At 40.3% G+C, this 15,999-nt stretch overlaps 1 protein-coding gene across 2 annotated transcripts; it reads right to left on the bottom strand.

Moving 5' to 3' along the window:
• Nucleotides 1-1,024: 1,024 nt before the first annotated feature.
• vegfab (vascular endothelial growth factor Ab) lies at nucleotides 1,025-15,432 on the bottom strand. Of its 2 annotated transcripts, XM_038726336.1 has the most exons (8): nucleotides 14,723-15,432; nucleotides 12,703-12,745; nucleotides 11,526-11,722; nucleotides 10,514-10,590; nucleotides 8,440-8,472; nucleotides 6,013-6,087; nucleotides 4,272-4,415; nucleotides 1,025-2,898 (listed from the first exon to the last, which is right to left on the bottom strand). In XM_038726336.1, the coding sequence occupies exons 1-8, from the start codon at nucleotides 14,774-14,776 to the stop codon at nucleotides 2,877-2,879; spliced, it is 645 nt and encodes a 214-aa protein (XP_038582264.1). In that variant the 5' UTR covers nucleotides 14,777-15,432; the 3' UTR covers nucleotides 1,025-2,876. The 2 variants fall into 2 exon arrangements, with proteins under 2 accessions (XP_038582264.1, XP_038582265.1); XM_038726337.1 differs by lacking the exon at nucleotides 6,013-6,087 and having other exon boundaries at nucleotides 1,028-2,898; nucleotides 14,723-15,424.
• Between the last annotated feature and the right edge of the window lie 567 nt (nucleotides 15,433-15,999).

Below are 15,999 nucleotides of genomic sequence, written 5' to 3'. Positions count from 1 at the left end.
TGAGAACACGTTTGCTGCTCCTGAAAGTCGCTCTCATTTTTTGTGACGTTTCATATCATTAACAATGTGCCTTTTCACATCAACCAGTAATTATATTTTGAAATTGTAACCGGATGTTGCATATATATTATTGCTAACTTGACCGCGAAGCTCTACACGTCCTTGACAATTTTACTGGGGCACAGCACATGGATACAGGGGCACGTACCCCAGTAAAAAGGGTCTAGTAACACCTATGGTTTGATGGCTTATCAAATGCCAAAGCACGGTGCAGTATTATTATTGTAGTATACATTTTATCCTTCGTCTTGACCATTATAATCTACTAGAATGCAATATTTTCATAGATGATGTTGCTTTGTGTTGTGGCAAAACTTGACCCAGTTCAACCTTTTTACTGTAGCAAAAGTATTTTTGGGCTGGAGCCGTCTGGGCAGTGGAGGTGCTGACTCAGTGGTTTCATTGAACTTAATGTGGGGGTTGCATTTTTTAGGACAGTGCAAATCTCAGTAATGTAATGTACTGTGATGCTAAAATAACGTTAATGAGCATTCAATGCGGATAGAATTATGTGTTTTTATGCAATTATGGGCAGAGATGGTCCTACCCAAATTCTTACCCTAACTTTAACCACGCCAAGCTGTTCCTCAAGTCCAACTATCTCTTAGGTTAACTGTTTTCAACTTGGTCTTAAGGCTTATATCTAAAAATAACTTTTTTTAAAAATCCAATGGGAGGCCGATCAAAGGTGCTTCTGCCCATAACTGAATGAAATGAAGAAATATAAAACTTATTAAAGTTTCTTTCATGCATCTTAGTTAACCATTACCAAAACCTTACCATAAATACCTACAGCTGCTAGTTAGCCCTTTACCTTAACAGATTATTTTGCTATTGTTGCATAATCCTTTGACATCGAAACATTTTACCTTCAGCCAACACTTCTTAGAAACTGTTGTTGTATCCTCCATTGCTTCTAAATGGTTACCTACAGTTAGATTTAACAGATGAAATTACTGCACACTGCTTCAAAGTGCCATTTTATTCATAAGGCTGAATATCTGTCCGTCTGTCATGAAATGCGTGCAGGAATTTCTTATTTCTCTGTTCTACTTTCTCTCAGATTACATTCCGTCCAGATTCTTAGCAGACGTGTGAGCATCAACTTGCCGCACAAGAACATGGAAAGCTCATGTTTCCTAATGAAATCTCTTGAAAACACAGCATTCACAACACAGCAACCTTTTCCTTATTTTATATAAAAACAATATAATTTGAAAATAAATATGCTTTACTGTTTTACATAGACACAGAAAACATGTTAATGGTGAAGAAGAGACAAAGAGAACTATTAATGAGGGCTCTAAGACTGCTGGCAGAAAGGATGCAGATTGTTATCCATATTTAAAACGGTGATGGTGTCATGGTAGTGTATGCTGAGCTGCTAGCAGTAGTTTATTTGTATTTGCATCTTGCAAGACGGACAAAACACAGGCCTGATACTTATTTAAATACTTAAATACAACTTACTAACACCTACACACAGGTGTGCACAAATGCACGTGACCACACACTCATACACGCACATGTACACAAACACACGGATACCCACGTTTTACACAACACCCAAACCCTTAGACAAGAGGGGTTGAATAATCCAGAGGAGATCAGTACACCACTACAAATAATCCATTTAGGGAATGTTAACAAATCATTTTAGATTTTTTTTGTTGTTGTTTTTTCTTTTTTTGTATTGTTGAAAAGCACAGAGAGTCTCCTTGTGGAGAGTAGCCATCAGTGACCTTACACATAGGGGGTATAGGACAGCTACAGATACATAACACTGCATATATAAATAGACCAAATTAAATATGGGTAGAAGACTGAATACTGAAAAATACTCTATAACATTATAAATTATCTAGAATGGACTATGGGATAAAGGGATATTAAGTATGTACAAGTTCAGAGAAGAAGATATGTGATCATGGATTCTGTAGATTCTGAGTTAAAAACTAACAAAACTACTTTAACAATCCCCTCTCCTGAAAAAGGAAAGAAAAAATAATTTAAAAAGCACTCCAAAGATTTCTCAGTACATTTTGCGAGGCACAGTTTTTCAAATGGAATCAAACTACAGTTTAGGATGTTTTCAGTGGTTTTCATATAGGACATTATTAGATGCTATATTGATAACCAGTATCCCTTTAAAAATATATGGCACTCCAGAGTCTTTTCTCCTGCAAGCTGATCACAGTAGTGAACATTTTATCCTGTCCACATCAGTCCTGCAATTTCCTCGTGGGAAAGGAAGCGAGACAGATTCAAGATTTCAGTCAGGTGTCCTGGTTGTCCTGCTGGTACCTCCATTGACAGATTAAAGTCCATCCATCATTTTTGTAAGGAGAGCGCTCCTGTCCACTTCAGCCTCACCAGCTCTTTTAGCAGTTTAATATATCTTAGATTGAGAGGTTTTGCAATTTATGATTGACACACAGCCACAGTAGACTCATATCCAGTGAAGTAATTGCATACAATGAATTCACAACAAGACTACACCTGCATCACAAGCCTGTTAGAAACGCGAAACCACATGGCGGCTATTTGCTTTTTGTCAAATGCTGAGTTTAGTTATTTGTTTCTGTAGCAGCATAACAATTGGGTACTCTTTTTTTCTTTTATCATGGTCTATATACACACAGATATACAGTGGGAGGAAACTTCGGTTCAGTCTTCCTTTTTGTTCTCTCTCAGTCAGTCCAAGGGGAATGCTTTCCATCAAAAAGAAGAGCTTACGGTTCAAAGGTCAAAGTGCTGTGCTGTGAAATATCTCTAGAATATTCCTTCATCTTGTACATCTGGTGCTCCCACCTCTCTCATCTTCTTGGCTTGTCACATCTAAACAAGAAGTAATAAACAGTTAAAAGAAGAAGAAACTTTGCAGCAAAAAGGAAAAACAAGCTGTAGGCAGGAGTGTTTTCAGTTCATTAGTATTTATTTGGAGCTGTCTTTGTCCATTATTCACTCTCACTTTAGCTCTGTTTTTGGTCTCCACCAACTCTTATCTAATTCTTTAGCTGCTAAATGTTCCACTATGTTCATCGGCTAGTCTCTAACGTTTTGGGACAAATAAAATGTGTTAAATGATGCTATAAATGTTCATAGAGCTAAGGGGAACTGTAGAGTCTGGTGATTATTCTCTGTGGTTGTCACAATGAGCAAACCCTATCACATACAAAAAGTCATGTGATCCATTGTTAACCCAGATAAATTCACTATCCCTGACAACATGTCCTGTTGAGCAAAGTTATGCTGCGTGGCCACATTTTTGCTTTTATTACTGTAGATAATAGACTGTAGAGATTTACAGACAAAGTCAACTTCAGCGAGAAAGTCGCATGATACTGAGTCGCGAAAGCCTATCAATGTTAAGATTGTCCGGACGTCACCGACGACTTCAGAGCATTGTTTGGAGAGTATCAGGCAGAGCGAAGGAGTAAAACGCCGCTGGCCGATGGAGAGCTGCTAATCTATGGGAAGCTGTCGAGGACAGAGCTGGGAGCAGCGCGGCAGCTTTTGGACAAATAAACACCTGTAGTCGGACTAGATTATGCTATGACAACCACGCCGTTAAATCGTGGGAGGAGCTCGGAGTAAACTGCTTTTATTAAATTAACCTTTTACATGAGTTTTTGGGATTACAACATTGATTTATCTTCACTGGAGCTTCTCAGCAGCGAGCTTCCATGCATTTCCAGTTCCATGCTAACAGCGTCGGTGGGCACCCAGACCTCTGTTGAACTACTACTACATATTTATATAAAAACAGACAAAATTGGACATTGCTTGGAGAAAAGAAAGCGAGGAAGTTGAACTACCTGGTGAGTTCAGAAAATATGTCTGTTACTTTATTCCATTGTTGAACTTTACTGTGAACAAGTTAGCACAGCCCTTATTGATCCAAACTCCATTCAGAAAACAAACATTTTAGAAGTTGTTGTCCTGCTGACCTGCTGACAGACCTGACAAAATATGAATTCATATGTTTAACAAATCTGCATCATATTGTTTTTATTTTGGCATCAGTTTGATCCGTTAATTGCAATTAAATCACAGCAAAATGTTTACTTGTACGCTGTAGTAATCACGGGTTGTGTTTATTTGCGTTATCGCGTTGTGTGTGAACACTTGGCAGTTGTCCAGCGATAAAACCCCCGCAATGATTAAATTCGCATTTGGTCTGAATGCACAGTAAAACTGACAGCACTTACTTGCAGGTCCTCTCATTGAGCTCTAGCTGGCGTTCTTTACAGTTTTCGTCTGTGTGTTTGCAGGAGCACCGGCAGGTTGCAGGATCCTGCACGAACAAACGCTTTCTCCTCTCTGAACAGTGATCACAACATGGCTCACAAACACTGGACAGAGACAGACAGACAGACAGACAGACAGACAGAGGTGGGGAGGAAGAGGGAGAGAAGCAGATTATCACAGTGTACAATTACCGGCCATAAGAAAGGCCGCCCTTAGGTCAACCCTTTCGTATGCTCCAGTTTGCCCTTCCAAGCCACACTGCACGACAACTTTTACTGCTTGTGACAGTTAGGTAGTATTGCACACAGGTTCTCACAGAGAAGCAAATATTCAAGCAGCAAATTGCCTTCCCCCACACCCCCAGACCCTCCCTCGTTGATTGGACCACTCACAAACGCCTTATATCTGATAGACATGCTGTGAGCAAAGCACTGGACTGCTTCATGCAACACAAAATGACACATGATAGCACACCTCTCGCTCTCACTCTTACAAATGGTCAACTCTTGATAAAGAAGACTCGAGGGTCTGTTTGGTGCTCCGTTAAGAAAGGTTTCATTTTATTGAGTGAAAACTGAAGACTGTTTCCCGCAGAGAGACACAGTTTGAATGACATTTCTTAGCAAGGAGGGGTAAATGGACAGATGAAGGCTCAAATATTCCATTGACATCTCAATATACAAATTACAAATGAACACACAGGCATGTATTCGTTCACAGTATGAGCACTGAAGAAACATGAGATCATCTTTGTGTTATTTTTGACTAAAATACGGGTGCTTTTGTATAGTTTCAGAGACAAAAGCAGGCACACAAAGACACAAAACAGCACTTGCTTAACAATTTACTGGTTTACAAATACCCCATAGCCAAAAAAACAAAGCAAAAAGCAAAGGCAATAGATAGCCATCACTCGCATCTTGACATTGCATACAAAGTACCAGCATTATGCATGGGACAGCAAAACCTGCTTGTAAAGATGAAAAGAACAAAGAGTAGAAAGGAGACGGGTACGAGACACAGCAAAGCAGCACAGACTCAACACTGAACACAGGACCGTGATTACAATCCTGGTGATCCCAGCACAGATACCAGAACAGTATGAGCCGGTCTGCAAAGCCATGCTGGTAGAGCTGTGATCTGTTTCAGTAGAAGGTTCAAGTTACAGCTAACGGCAGATCTGTTTAGTCCAGCTTCTTTAAACATGTCCATTATCAATCATAAACTAGTTATCTAAAAAGATGTTAGGAGCAACTTGTACCTCGAGTTTCTTTTTTTTTTTCATGATGCGCTGCTGTATCTTATCCCAAACATCCTCCCAGTCGGAACCATAGAGTGATATTCTTGCTAACAGGTACAGTAAGTTTGGGGGGGGGGAGATGAGATGGGTATTTTGACGTGGTGGTTCATTTGTTGTGAGGTGGGATATGGCTTGAACTGTACCTCCCTGGTTATCGCTGTTATGTAAAGTTGTGCTAAAGCTACATTAGCAATACACGTGCTACATATTAGCGTATGTAGAGCATGACTGACGACACAAAGTTAGGACAATACACGGAAGCAACATGCTAATTAATGTGGCTAGCGGGCAAATTAAGTTGTGAAAATTAAAAGGGACAAAGGAGCTCTTCCCAGATGAGCTTAATTATGAGAAGCGCAACACTCAGGTTCAGGTAGGTGGAGAAGGCGGCGCTGACATACGCATCGTGAATTGTTTTGTCACGGTTTTTCTTTCGTTTTCTCTTTTGGCCTTTAGCCTTGCCTTTCCGGGATTTTCTGCAAGAGAAACAGGACAACAACGCAGAGAGATGTCTGAGAGACTGAAGTGTTTAGAAAGCCCTAAACTGATGATTGCTAAAACCAACACTGATTAATAGCAATCTTTTTTCATTTCCATAAATCAAAGAGCCAAGCAGTCATTCAGAACAGATTAATGTTTACTCTGATTATTGTTAGTGATTGACTTGTTTGGGATGATAACTTTAATCATCATATTGTGAGAATGGCATCAGGCAGTGTTCACGTGAATGTATGCGATATGACTAAAATGTAAAATTTCCCTTGTTTTTTTACAGTGAGGGATGACATGGCCTTCAAAAGATTGCAGCATGATAAAATTAAGCACCTTTACATTTTGATGAACTGTTGAAATGAACTAAAAATTTTACTTTTTAAATACAGTAGCAACCAACGCAACGTGTCCTGATTTGTACAGGTTTAAAGACATTATAGTCCAACTTGGATAAACTTTGTACAACAGTACAATGACTTTGCAGAATGTGTGAGCGATTAATAGTCGCTGGAATTCAGAAATTTCCCAGATGGATTGAGGACAATGAACTTGGACTTCAACAAAACTGCAACTTCTGGGTCAACTCTGTAGGCTTATTCAACTTTTCAATATCATGTTTTGTAATTATTATATGTGCACAGCACATCAGAGGGTCCGACCTAGCCTTGTTTGTGACCTAAGCACTCCATAAGTTAACCTATGATTCTGTCACATAATGTTCCCTTTGCAACCCAATACATAATTTTTTTAACCTGTTATCCAGAAGCAGGTTATGTCTTTATAGGTATATTTTGATCTCACAGATGTCTGTTTTCTGCTCGGAAAAATACAACAACGACTCTGTGAGGCTGTACTTGGCACAGAGGTGCCAGGTATAATGTTTACGATGTTCACCATCTCAGTTTAGCGTGTTAGCATGCTATCATCTGCTAATTAGCGTTAAGCAAAAATTAGCAGAAGCAGAAGCTGATGGGAATGTCGTTAATTTCAAATTTAGTCATAAGCCAAAGACATTTTGTCCTGAAGATGGAGCTGAAAGGTCAACCAAACTTCATGACAATCCATCCAATAGCTGAGGTCACAAATGGTGCTAGATCAGACCTAGCTGGGAGTGGATGACAAATATGATGCCATTTAATAAGGATATCCATGGAATAGGATGGAGGTGAAGTTGAAGATGACGTGTGACTCGGACATGGACCTGATGGCCACATCAGGTCCAGGTCCACTGTGGACGTTCTGTGGGGAATTAGCATGTTCTCCCTGCGTTTGCGTGAGTTTCCTCCAGGTAATCCGGTTTCCCCCACCACGTATATTAGGTGAATTCTCCTGTCAGTGCCGTTGACCAGTGCACTGACAGAACTGGAGTTGGCACTGCACAGTGGTTGCCCACTGACCGAACTTCACTTGACGTTGTACTGTGTATGATTGTGTATGTGAACTTCATTTGATTTGATTGATTTGATTTGAGTTTCACAACCTCAGCAGGATGACTCACCCTAACAGACCTCTGGAAGACGAGAGGTCAGCAACTAACATTAAAACCAACATGACAGTATGGAAAGCATCAGAAACAAGAGTTGAACGACCCTAAGACCATCACTATGTAGACGCACGCCACCAAAACCAGACTCGTAAACAGTTAAGACAAGGTTAAGGAGGAGGTCTCAAAACTAGCCTTTATCTATATGACAGACAACTTGAGATAAAATCAAAATTACAACCACCCTACAATAGAAATATATTAAAGAGGACTTTCATGACCCTTAGCACAGTGACTTCTGTTGCATGGGAAGGGAAGAACACTTAAGCAAAGACCATAGCCACAAACATTTAAGAGGTCTTCAAAAACACTGCTATCTATATCAGAGCAGCCAGTAACAGGATTAACAGAAGTGGGATGTACACAATAAAGAAGAGAAGAGAGGAATGCAAAGATGAGATAGAAAAGGGAGGAAAGCTGTAAAGGACAAGTATAGAAAGGGCAATGACCTCACTAAGTGTCACTCATTCACCTGAATGAATTTATCTGGTATTTATTACCTGAGAGCTGCCTGCTAATCTCATATAGTGGGGTTTTAATGAAGTATTTGCAGTGTGGAGTGTTTTGAGTGTGTCTAGTTAAAGGAAATGGAGAGACAGAGAGTGAGGAAATAACGGACAGATCATTTAAGTAAGAAAGAGAATTTGGGATAGTGTCAGGAAGGCAGAGCGTTGCCGATGACTGAGAAAGAGAGTTTGTTTGCACAGGAAAACAGGAAAAAGATCGAATCTCAAGTCCCCATTGTTTCCCTCGAAAAACCCCAATCTTCATGCAGAGAGCATTCTGTACTCACTTTTCATTCACTTCTTTCACTTCTTTCTTTAACCTGGAAGGCAGGAACAAAACAAAATGACATTAGATCACAGCACGCTTTTGTTTCCTGGTAAACAGATACATATCAGGGCCAGAGGCTCATTATCAGCATGTGTGGGCTCCCATCAATCTTTTCAAATCATATTACGTCAGCCTCCTTTACCAGAAACTGTGATAAAACTGCCTTTCACTTTCAAATGTTTTCTTAGCAAATGAACAAGATTTGTTGTGAAATAGTGTAGTGTACAAACTCAATAGACAAGCACACACAGGGGCTGGACCTATAACACAGTGTGGAGCAATACATTTGCTGGAAAAGAGTTAGCCAAATGGGTAAGGAAAGGTTTCATTTAAAAAGGTCACAGATACATGGCAAAGATCCTATTTGAGACTGGTACAATAACTCCACATAAATTACTGAAGAAAGCATGAAGGTATTTGTGTATATTTATTTATTATTATGTATGTTTTATCTGAAAATGACTGAGACCTATTGGTTGAATGTATTACTGAAGATCACCCTTTACTTAAGTAAAAGTAGCAAGATCACAATGTCAGGCTACTCAATTGCAAGCAAAAGTACTGAATTAAATTATACTTAAGGTAAAAGCAGAATGACCCTTAAAAGAACGTTGGATTTGATTATTGTTACTGCAAGCAGCACTTAAATGTAGATGGATACAATTTCCATGACATCAAACCCCGTTTTTATTAGCATATAGTCATTTTCATTGTTAGTGGCGGAGTCCGCCATTCCCAGGAAACGATGCAGCATGTAGTCCAGCGTTACTGTTTGTAATTTTATCTCATTGATATCAGACTCGCTGTTTGCTGTTCACTCTCCTGCAGCTGTATCAGAGCTGTATTAAGTTACTGCTAATTGCAGTACTAGCATGAAATGGAAATAACCTCAAAATCTTGTAACACTTGTGTTAATATACGTTACACTACTGGTTATAAGTCTACTATTTGTTTTATTGACTATTTGGAAATAGTTTTGGCAGTGACTTGTTGAACAGCCTGTAAACCACTACCTGAACAGCATAGCGAGGTCAAAAAATGTAACAAAGTGTTAAATAGATTAACACAACAACATCTGGTGGTTTTTAAAGTGAAGTATTGTGTAATTACAGAGAGCGTTCAGATTTGATAGCTCAGTATGAAATGACAACAGAGCTTGGTCTCTGCCAGTAGTACTCCATACAATGTTTGATTTAGATTTCCCTCAAAAATGGGAGAATGATGCATGTCCCCTCTGTGTTGCCGTGTATTAATTCACGTCACACGGCTCAAATTTCACCCACCATGATTATCTGATATTGACAAAACATCAGGAAGTGATGCATCATGTCACTGCACCTTTCAACAAAGGCCCAAGAGCAAAGGAAGGTGGCTTATTTGTTAATGATTGGCTGGGATAGTGGCGCGATCATTTGTAGAAGATGAAGATTAAATTTTTACTCGTTTTTTACTCTAGCACAAGAAGAAAAGATTAATTCAATCCATGTGTAGTTGCACTAGTTAACACTTATCTCTGACATCAGGATTACATTAGTCGCCTATCAAAACAGAAGACAGAGTAACAAACTGACCCATGAAATGTATAAATCAGTGATAATAACTCACTGTACCTCATGTCTAACCAGAGGAAGTCACCCTACTGTGACTAGAGGCCACAAAAGGACACACAGTACTTATCTAAGAGATCAATAACTAAAGCAATGTGGTTCCAGGACCTATAGGCTACATACTACAGAAGCAAAACAAAGGATTATAGCGCTGTACTCAACTTAACTTGTGATGGAAAGAAGATAAACTAAAGCAATAGGGAAGATGTCTGCTGGGATGTACTTAAACCTGCCCAGGTCTTAAGATCTTAAGATCAGTGAAGTCAAAGACACAAAGATAAGGTTTGAATCTACCTGATATGCATCTGTTAAATGTGTCAGAAAACGATAACTTTGCATGAGGTGTTTGGTCTGCTACACGAATGCACAGTGGTTAGTAGTTCATTTACATTGTGTGTGTTGCAGTGTGTGTTCAGGGTTTCTTACCTACACTCACATGCGCTGTGTTCTGTAAAACTCATGAAAATATCACTTTGTTGCTTTAGGAGTTTTATTCTTTTAATCTGTGGAGAGAGAAAAAAATAGAGGAAAGAGAAATTGTCACAGATTTGAAGGAAATGTCCACTGATTCCTAATAATCTTGTTTCTCAGTGTCACAGCATTCAAAAATAGACAGTCAAAGGCAAATGGACAAGGATCAACACAAGCTCACACAGAAAGGTCACTGCGGACAGAGGAATGTAAATTCAGAAGTAAAAAATTCAACCCAATAGAAAGAGGATCTACACGTATGAAGTGGAAGTGATTAGGTTTCGCATAAAAAAATAAGGTTTCTCAAATTAATTCATGAAACAACTCTTTTAATGATATCATCTTGTTGCATGCTCTTCTTCTGCAATGGTTTAATGGCACCTGACTGGAGAATTAGCACCTAAAACTGATTATCTCAATATGCCCATTTCCTACAATTTGCATAACAGTAGTGGATGGAAACTTGAAGTCATTACATCTGTAAGGAAACCTGACTACTGACTATAAAAAGGGAGAGAAACCATGAACCATGCAAAGTAAAACAAAATAAAAAAAAAGATTTCTGCCCCTTCAAACTCTCATCAAGAAGACAGACTGACTCCTCACACACACAGAGAACCAGTAGTGTTGTCAGACTCTCAAAGGAGCAGGGGTGAAAATTTAAAAAGTGGTAAGGTTGATTTTTGCCCAAAGGTCACACCTGAGCAGCCTCTGAGCAAACAGCAAGGGCACTGGATTGACAGGAAGGGCACTTGGAGGGCTCGGGGCCAACTTACTTACTGGTGTGACATTTGGGCAAAAATACACACTAAACTGTCCACTTTTGGCACAGACATATCCTGAATGATGAGGTTTAAAAATAGTTCATATGTCATTTTAGACGAAAAAGCAAAAAAAGCAGCCGTCACTCCCACCCTTGTCAATCCCATTGCACAAAACACCCAAAGTATTACTCATTGCAACTAACCTCCATTGTAATGTTATAGCTGGATGTGGGCATGCACTGCAGCATCTCATCGTTGCAGCAACCGGCGCAGCGCATCAACACCACGCAGGACGGGATGAAGATGTGCTCCACCTCCTCCGGATACTCTTGTAGTATCTCCACCAGCAGCTCCCGAGGCTGACACAAACTCTTGTTGTACACCTCCATTAAAGGGATCACTGGGAGACAAAGTAACAGGGGTTATAAAATGGCAGTGGGCTCTAATCTAAACCATTGACTCTTGGATACTACAGGGCTGTAACAATAACACACACCTAAAAGGAGACGGGAATTAGTAAACGCTGGCAGGCTTACAAGGGAGTCACAGTGAAAGAGATAAAAACACATATACATGCACGCACACATTTTACCTTCTGTTATTCAATTGAGAAGCACTTGTTTTATACAAGTAATGATTTAACGGCTTTTACACACTTATGCATTTTTTCATTGCAGTTAACAAGTCATTTAATCTAATCAAATCTAATTTAACCCCATCAGCTGCATCAAATAACTGCAGGACTTGAGTCAGCCCATTTCCCTGCCCCATTGTGATTCAGTTCACCAACAGCTGTACAATAATAGCCAATAGTCTGCTTTTTCACCTTCAGTCTATTTCCCCCTCTCTCTGTCAGTCTTTGCAGGAGTTCTGCTCTTGAGAAAGATGTGAGCACAGAGGCAGGCAACACTTCCAAAATATCACTCAGAACCTAAAACAACCCCAGCCTGAAAGCCCTCTGGGAAGCAAAACCAAATACACTGGGCCTGAACAGTATCATGAAAGTTCAGCTTCTGATTGTCCAAATTACATTGGGCAACGCTGGGATTGTGCAAAATGAAATTGTGGGCCAAGAGGGTGAAATTCCATTCTATAAAAGACTCTGGTCACCATAACATTTCCCCAGCTTAACCTCAAACAAAAAGGAATGCTGTACAGGATGAGAAGGTCCAAGTGTTGCGATTTAGGGGTGAAACTGCTCTCATTTACTTTAAGGGAGTTTTGGAGGGGGATACATCTGGACAGGCTCAAACTATGCAGCTGTCCACCAGGAGGCGACCATTTCCCTTTAATGTCAAAACGAGCCCTTTTATTTGGCTGTGTTCCAGCCAGGGAGCCCAGTGCATACTGTATTCCCACGGTACCCTGTGGGACACCTACCGTTATGTGGACCTCTTTCTGTTGCCTTCGGTATGTGGGCACTCTGCAAGGAGAAAGAAAAAGTGAGCTGTTAGTTACAGTAAATTGTGCAAGAGCACGGGAAAAAACATTGCCTATGCCCTTTACTTATCCGCAGTTGCACAAAAAATATATTTACATTTTGACATTTCTACTGACACAATATGAAAACCACAATATGTAGCTTATCTCGGTCTAGCCTGTAAACAATATACAAAACAACTGAGTCAAATGTTCATCCTATGTCTTATATATGCATTGAAAAAAGTAACATTAATACTGGTTTTAAAAGCATGATTCTTATCCTATATCACATCTGAGAATATGTTCATGAAATGTCACATTTTAAAGTAATTCCAGTTCAGTTATTAAAATATGTATCAACATTTAATGAAGTCACTTCCTTAATGAAGTTGTATTTATGATCGTATAGCCTGTTCCACGTGGTGTGTAAAGCCTTTTTATTGCCAAATATTTTAGAGCTACAATGTGCCAAACAAGCTAACTTTAAATCTACCACGTCAGCTACGTGACAAAACTTCACCGTGTTGGTTTTGATTCAGTCAACAGCTCTTTAATGTGTGCCTACGCTGCCATCGCCGGATTAATAATTGTTGCCATTAAAACCGGCGAGAACTAGAAGCTCGCAGTTTCCTCTCAATGGGGGTTGCTGCCACACCAGTCAGACCACAAAGGATTATTGGAAACTTTCCATCGGTGCGCGCATTACGCACAACTTTCTCTCGCCTTCGCACACGCGCACAACCGCGCACCCTCTTCTCGCTCTTTACTCGCATACGGGCGCGCGCAACTCGCGCAATATTTCGCCTATATTGCGTGAGATCCAGTAATGTAGCTTATAGCTTGTGTTCAGTGTATTTCCATTCCTTAAAGAAAAGTAAAAAAAAACGGGGGTCTGGTTGTGTGGGTGCAGCAGTCTCCGCCCCCTTTCTGGTGGCGTGAGAGGGTCCAACCTTGTGGGCTGAGAGACCCCAGCCCTCCAAAACACTATATACTGTTTTTTTAATGGATGGGTGTCAAGCTGCGAACACCGGCACCTAAACCGAGTGATGATAGGCCGACTGATAATGAGCAGCTGAGACAGCGTTCTGATCATGTTCAGCGTTGATTGGGAGGTCAAGCTGTCATGAAATGAACCACTTAGTTAAATAAACACGTTATGGGACTCCAGAGGGGGAATATTTAATTAACTTGGGGTGAGATGGTCGAGGGGGAACTAGGTTGCAACCTCAAACATCCTTGCTTCCTTTGAGGTGGCAAACTCATGTTAGAAACTACCCTTCAAAATCCAATCATGTGGCTGGAAAAAAATGCATCCTCCTAGTAGTGTGTCGCGTTCTTTTTTTTCACCTTGAAACCTTTGCTCAAAGCCTCCCTGGGCACACTACACTTGATTAATGATTATATAGAAAACGATTTACAGTGCGCTCAGAAACGGCCATTAAATTCCCAAGACCGCCTGATTCATCTATGAAGTAATGCTTGTTTTATTCTGAAACTTGGAGCTAAGTTTCAGCGTTAACAGTAGAAGCCTATTTCTTCTTATTGAAGATGGCTAGGAGTCGTCTCAGTGCCGGGAGTGAACCTGCTCACATGTCCTATATTGAGAATAGAGCCACTGCGCCTTTAAAGCGTAATAATATCTCCAAGGTGGTTTTAGAGCAGGCCTGAAATCAACCAGCGTCAAACTTCATAACATTATTAACAAATCATCACATATACCGCATTTACAACAAAAAAGCGCACCACCCACGACTGTGTGGGTTAGGTTTATATAGAGTCGCCTTTGCGTAATGGCTGTTTAAATCTTCCCAAGCCACTAAACATTTCAGCTTGTTTAAACACGAGTGATGACCTAGCCAGAGGATAGGCAAGGACGAGCTACACATTAATTACCAGTGGCTACATTTCGCAGATAAAGGTCGATTGGTGTTCTTTCTTTTTTTTTGTCCAGTTTGCTCTCTGGGAACACAGGACTCACCTTGACAGCTGACAGCGTCAAAAATAATAGTGTCAAACTGTCAATAAAGTTCATGATGTTTGAAATCCAATCCAAATGCAGGCGACGTTTTAAAATCCAAGAGGCCAATGTGGCGATGTGTTCTCAAACAACAACAAGTACAACAACACAAGTGGACTGGCTAAAACTTCTCTAAATAAGGGGCAGGGGGTTGTAATGGCAGATCCATGTTGGTCCCGGCGTCGGAGCATACAATCCTTTGCGCATAACTTCTTCCTTTTCAACTGTTGCCAATGATTTTCAAGATATCCAGAAACACGAGAATCCAAGACGCATAACGTCTCACATTGTTCTGAATAGCGATCCACATTACAGAAGTAATCCCATGCTTGTTGCGCCAGCCGCCTCCAAGTGCCTGTCCATTGGAAACTTGTAGCCTACTCCTATGTGCAACTTGAACCCATGGGCAAGGATGACGTTCGGTGAAAAAGAAAACCGCGCTTGGAGATACTCGTCTCACAAAACGTTGTATCTGTACTCTGTTTTTCTTTTTTTAAATCTCCTGTCACTGCGCACTAAGCAGGACGGCTCACTCCGTTAAGACAGAACGCGCCTGCTTCTGTCTCGGTCTTTCCATACTGTGTCTGTGTGGTGGCGACTTGTAGCAGCTGCTCCGGGGACGCGGGTGATTGGTGGATCATTGAAAAGAGGGTAGGTGTGTCCTCTATGGGCTGATTCACGGCACTGCGCACTCTGAAGTCTTTCTCAAAAGTTTCAGCTATTGAACATCCACTCATGTGACCACATCAGCTGCAAGCTATTAAAAACGCAGAGCCGAGTTCAGAAGTGTCTATTTTTATTTTTAATTTATTCAGAAAAAAAGGAATGAGGCCTGAATGACAGCCTGATAGTAGAATATTTTATAATTGTGACACCTTCTGAAATATCACCCACTGTTTACAAGCCTTTAATTTGTCGTTGCCTCCTCACGTCATGTTCAGGCTGCATCTTTTGCGCAGCTCTAACAAAGATGCACAATCTAATAATATACAACTGCACTATGGGTTGTAATCGTTGCGCTGTATTATTAGGTATACAGTTATATACAGACCATGTTGCTCTAGAAAATTGATTATAGGCTATACAACTCAGTATTTGTGAGGAAATCGCTGGTGAACAAATGTTTGCGCACAAATAGCTTACTATAGACAATAAGACCTTGGACGCACCCCTTGTGTGATTTGTATCTCTTCGCGATGGCCGCTATAAAATGTTATATTTAAAACAGGTCAAACTCT

Source organism: Micropterus salmoides, unplaced genomic scaffold, assembly GCF_014851395.1.
Source record: "Micropterus salmoides isolate LMB-PRFRI ecotype aquatic unplaced genomic scaffold, ASM1485139v1 Ms_hic_scaffold_18, whole genome shotgun sequence".
Lineage (NCBI taxonomy): Eukaryota > Metazoa > Chordata > Actinopteri > Centrarchiformes > Centrarchidae > Micropterus > Micropterus salmoides.
Note: the sequence above shows the minus strand (reverse complement) of the source record. Positions and strands in the feature narration are given on the sequence as shown.

Coding starts and splice junctions, on each gene's coding strand:
- vegfab (XM_038726336.1), bottom strand. CDS start 14,776: ATGAACTTTATTGACAGTTTGACACTATTATTTTTGACGCTGTCAGCT. Junction 12,746..14,722: donor TGACGCTGTCAGCTGTCAAG/GTGAGTCCTGTG, acceptor TTCTCCTTGCAG/AGTGCCCACATACCGAAGGC. Junction 2,899..4,271: donor CTCAATGAGAGGACCTGCAA/GTAAGTGCTGTC, acceptor CTTCTTGTTTAG/ATGTGACAAGCCAAGAAGAT.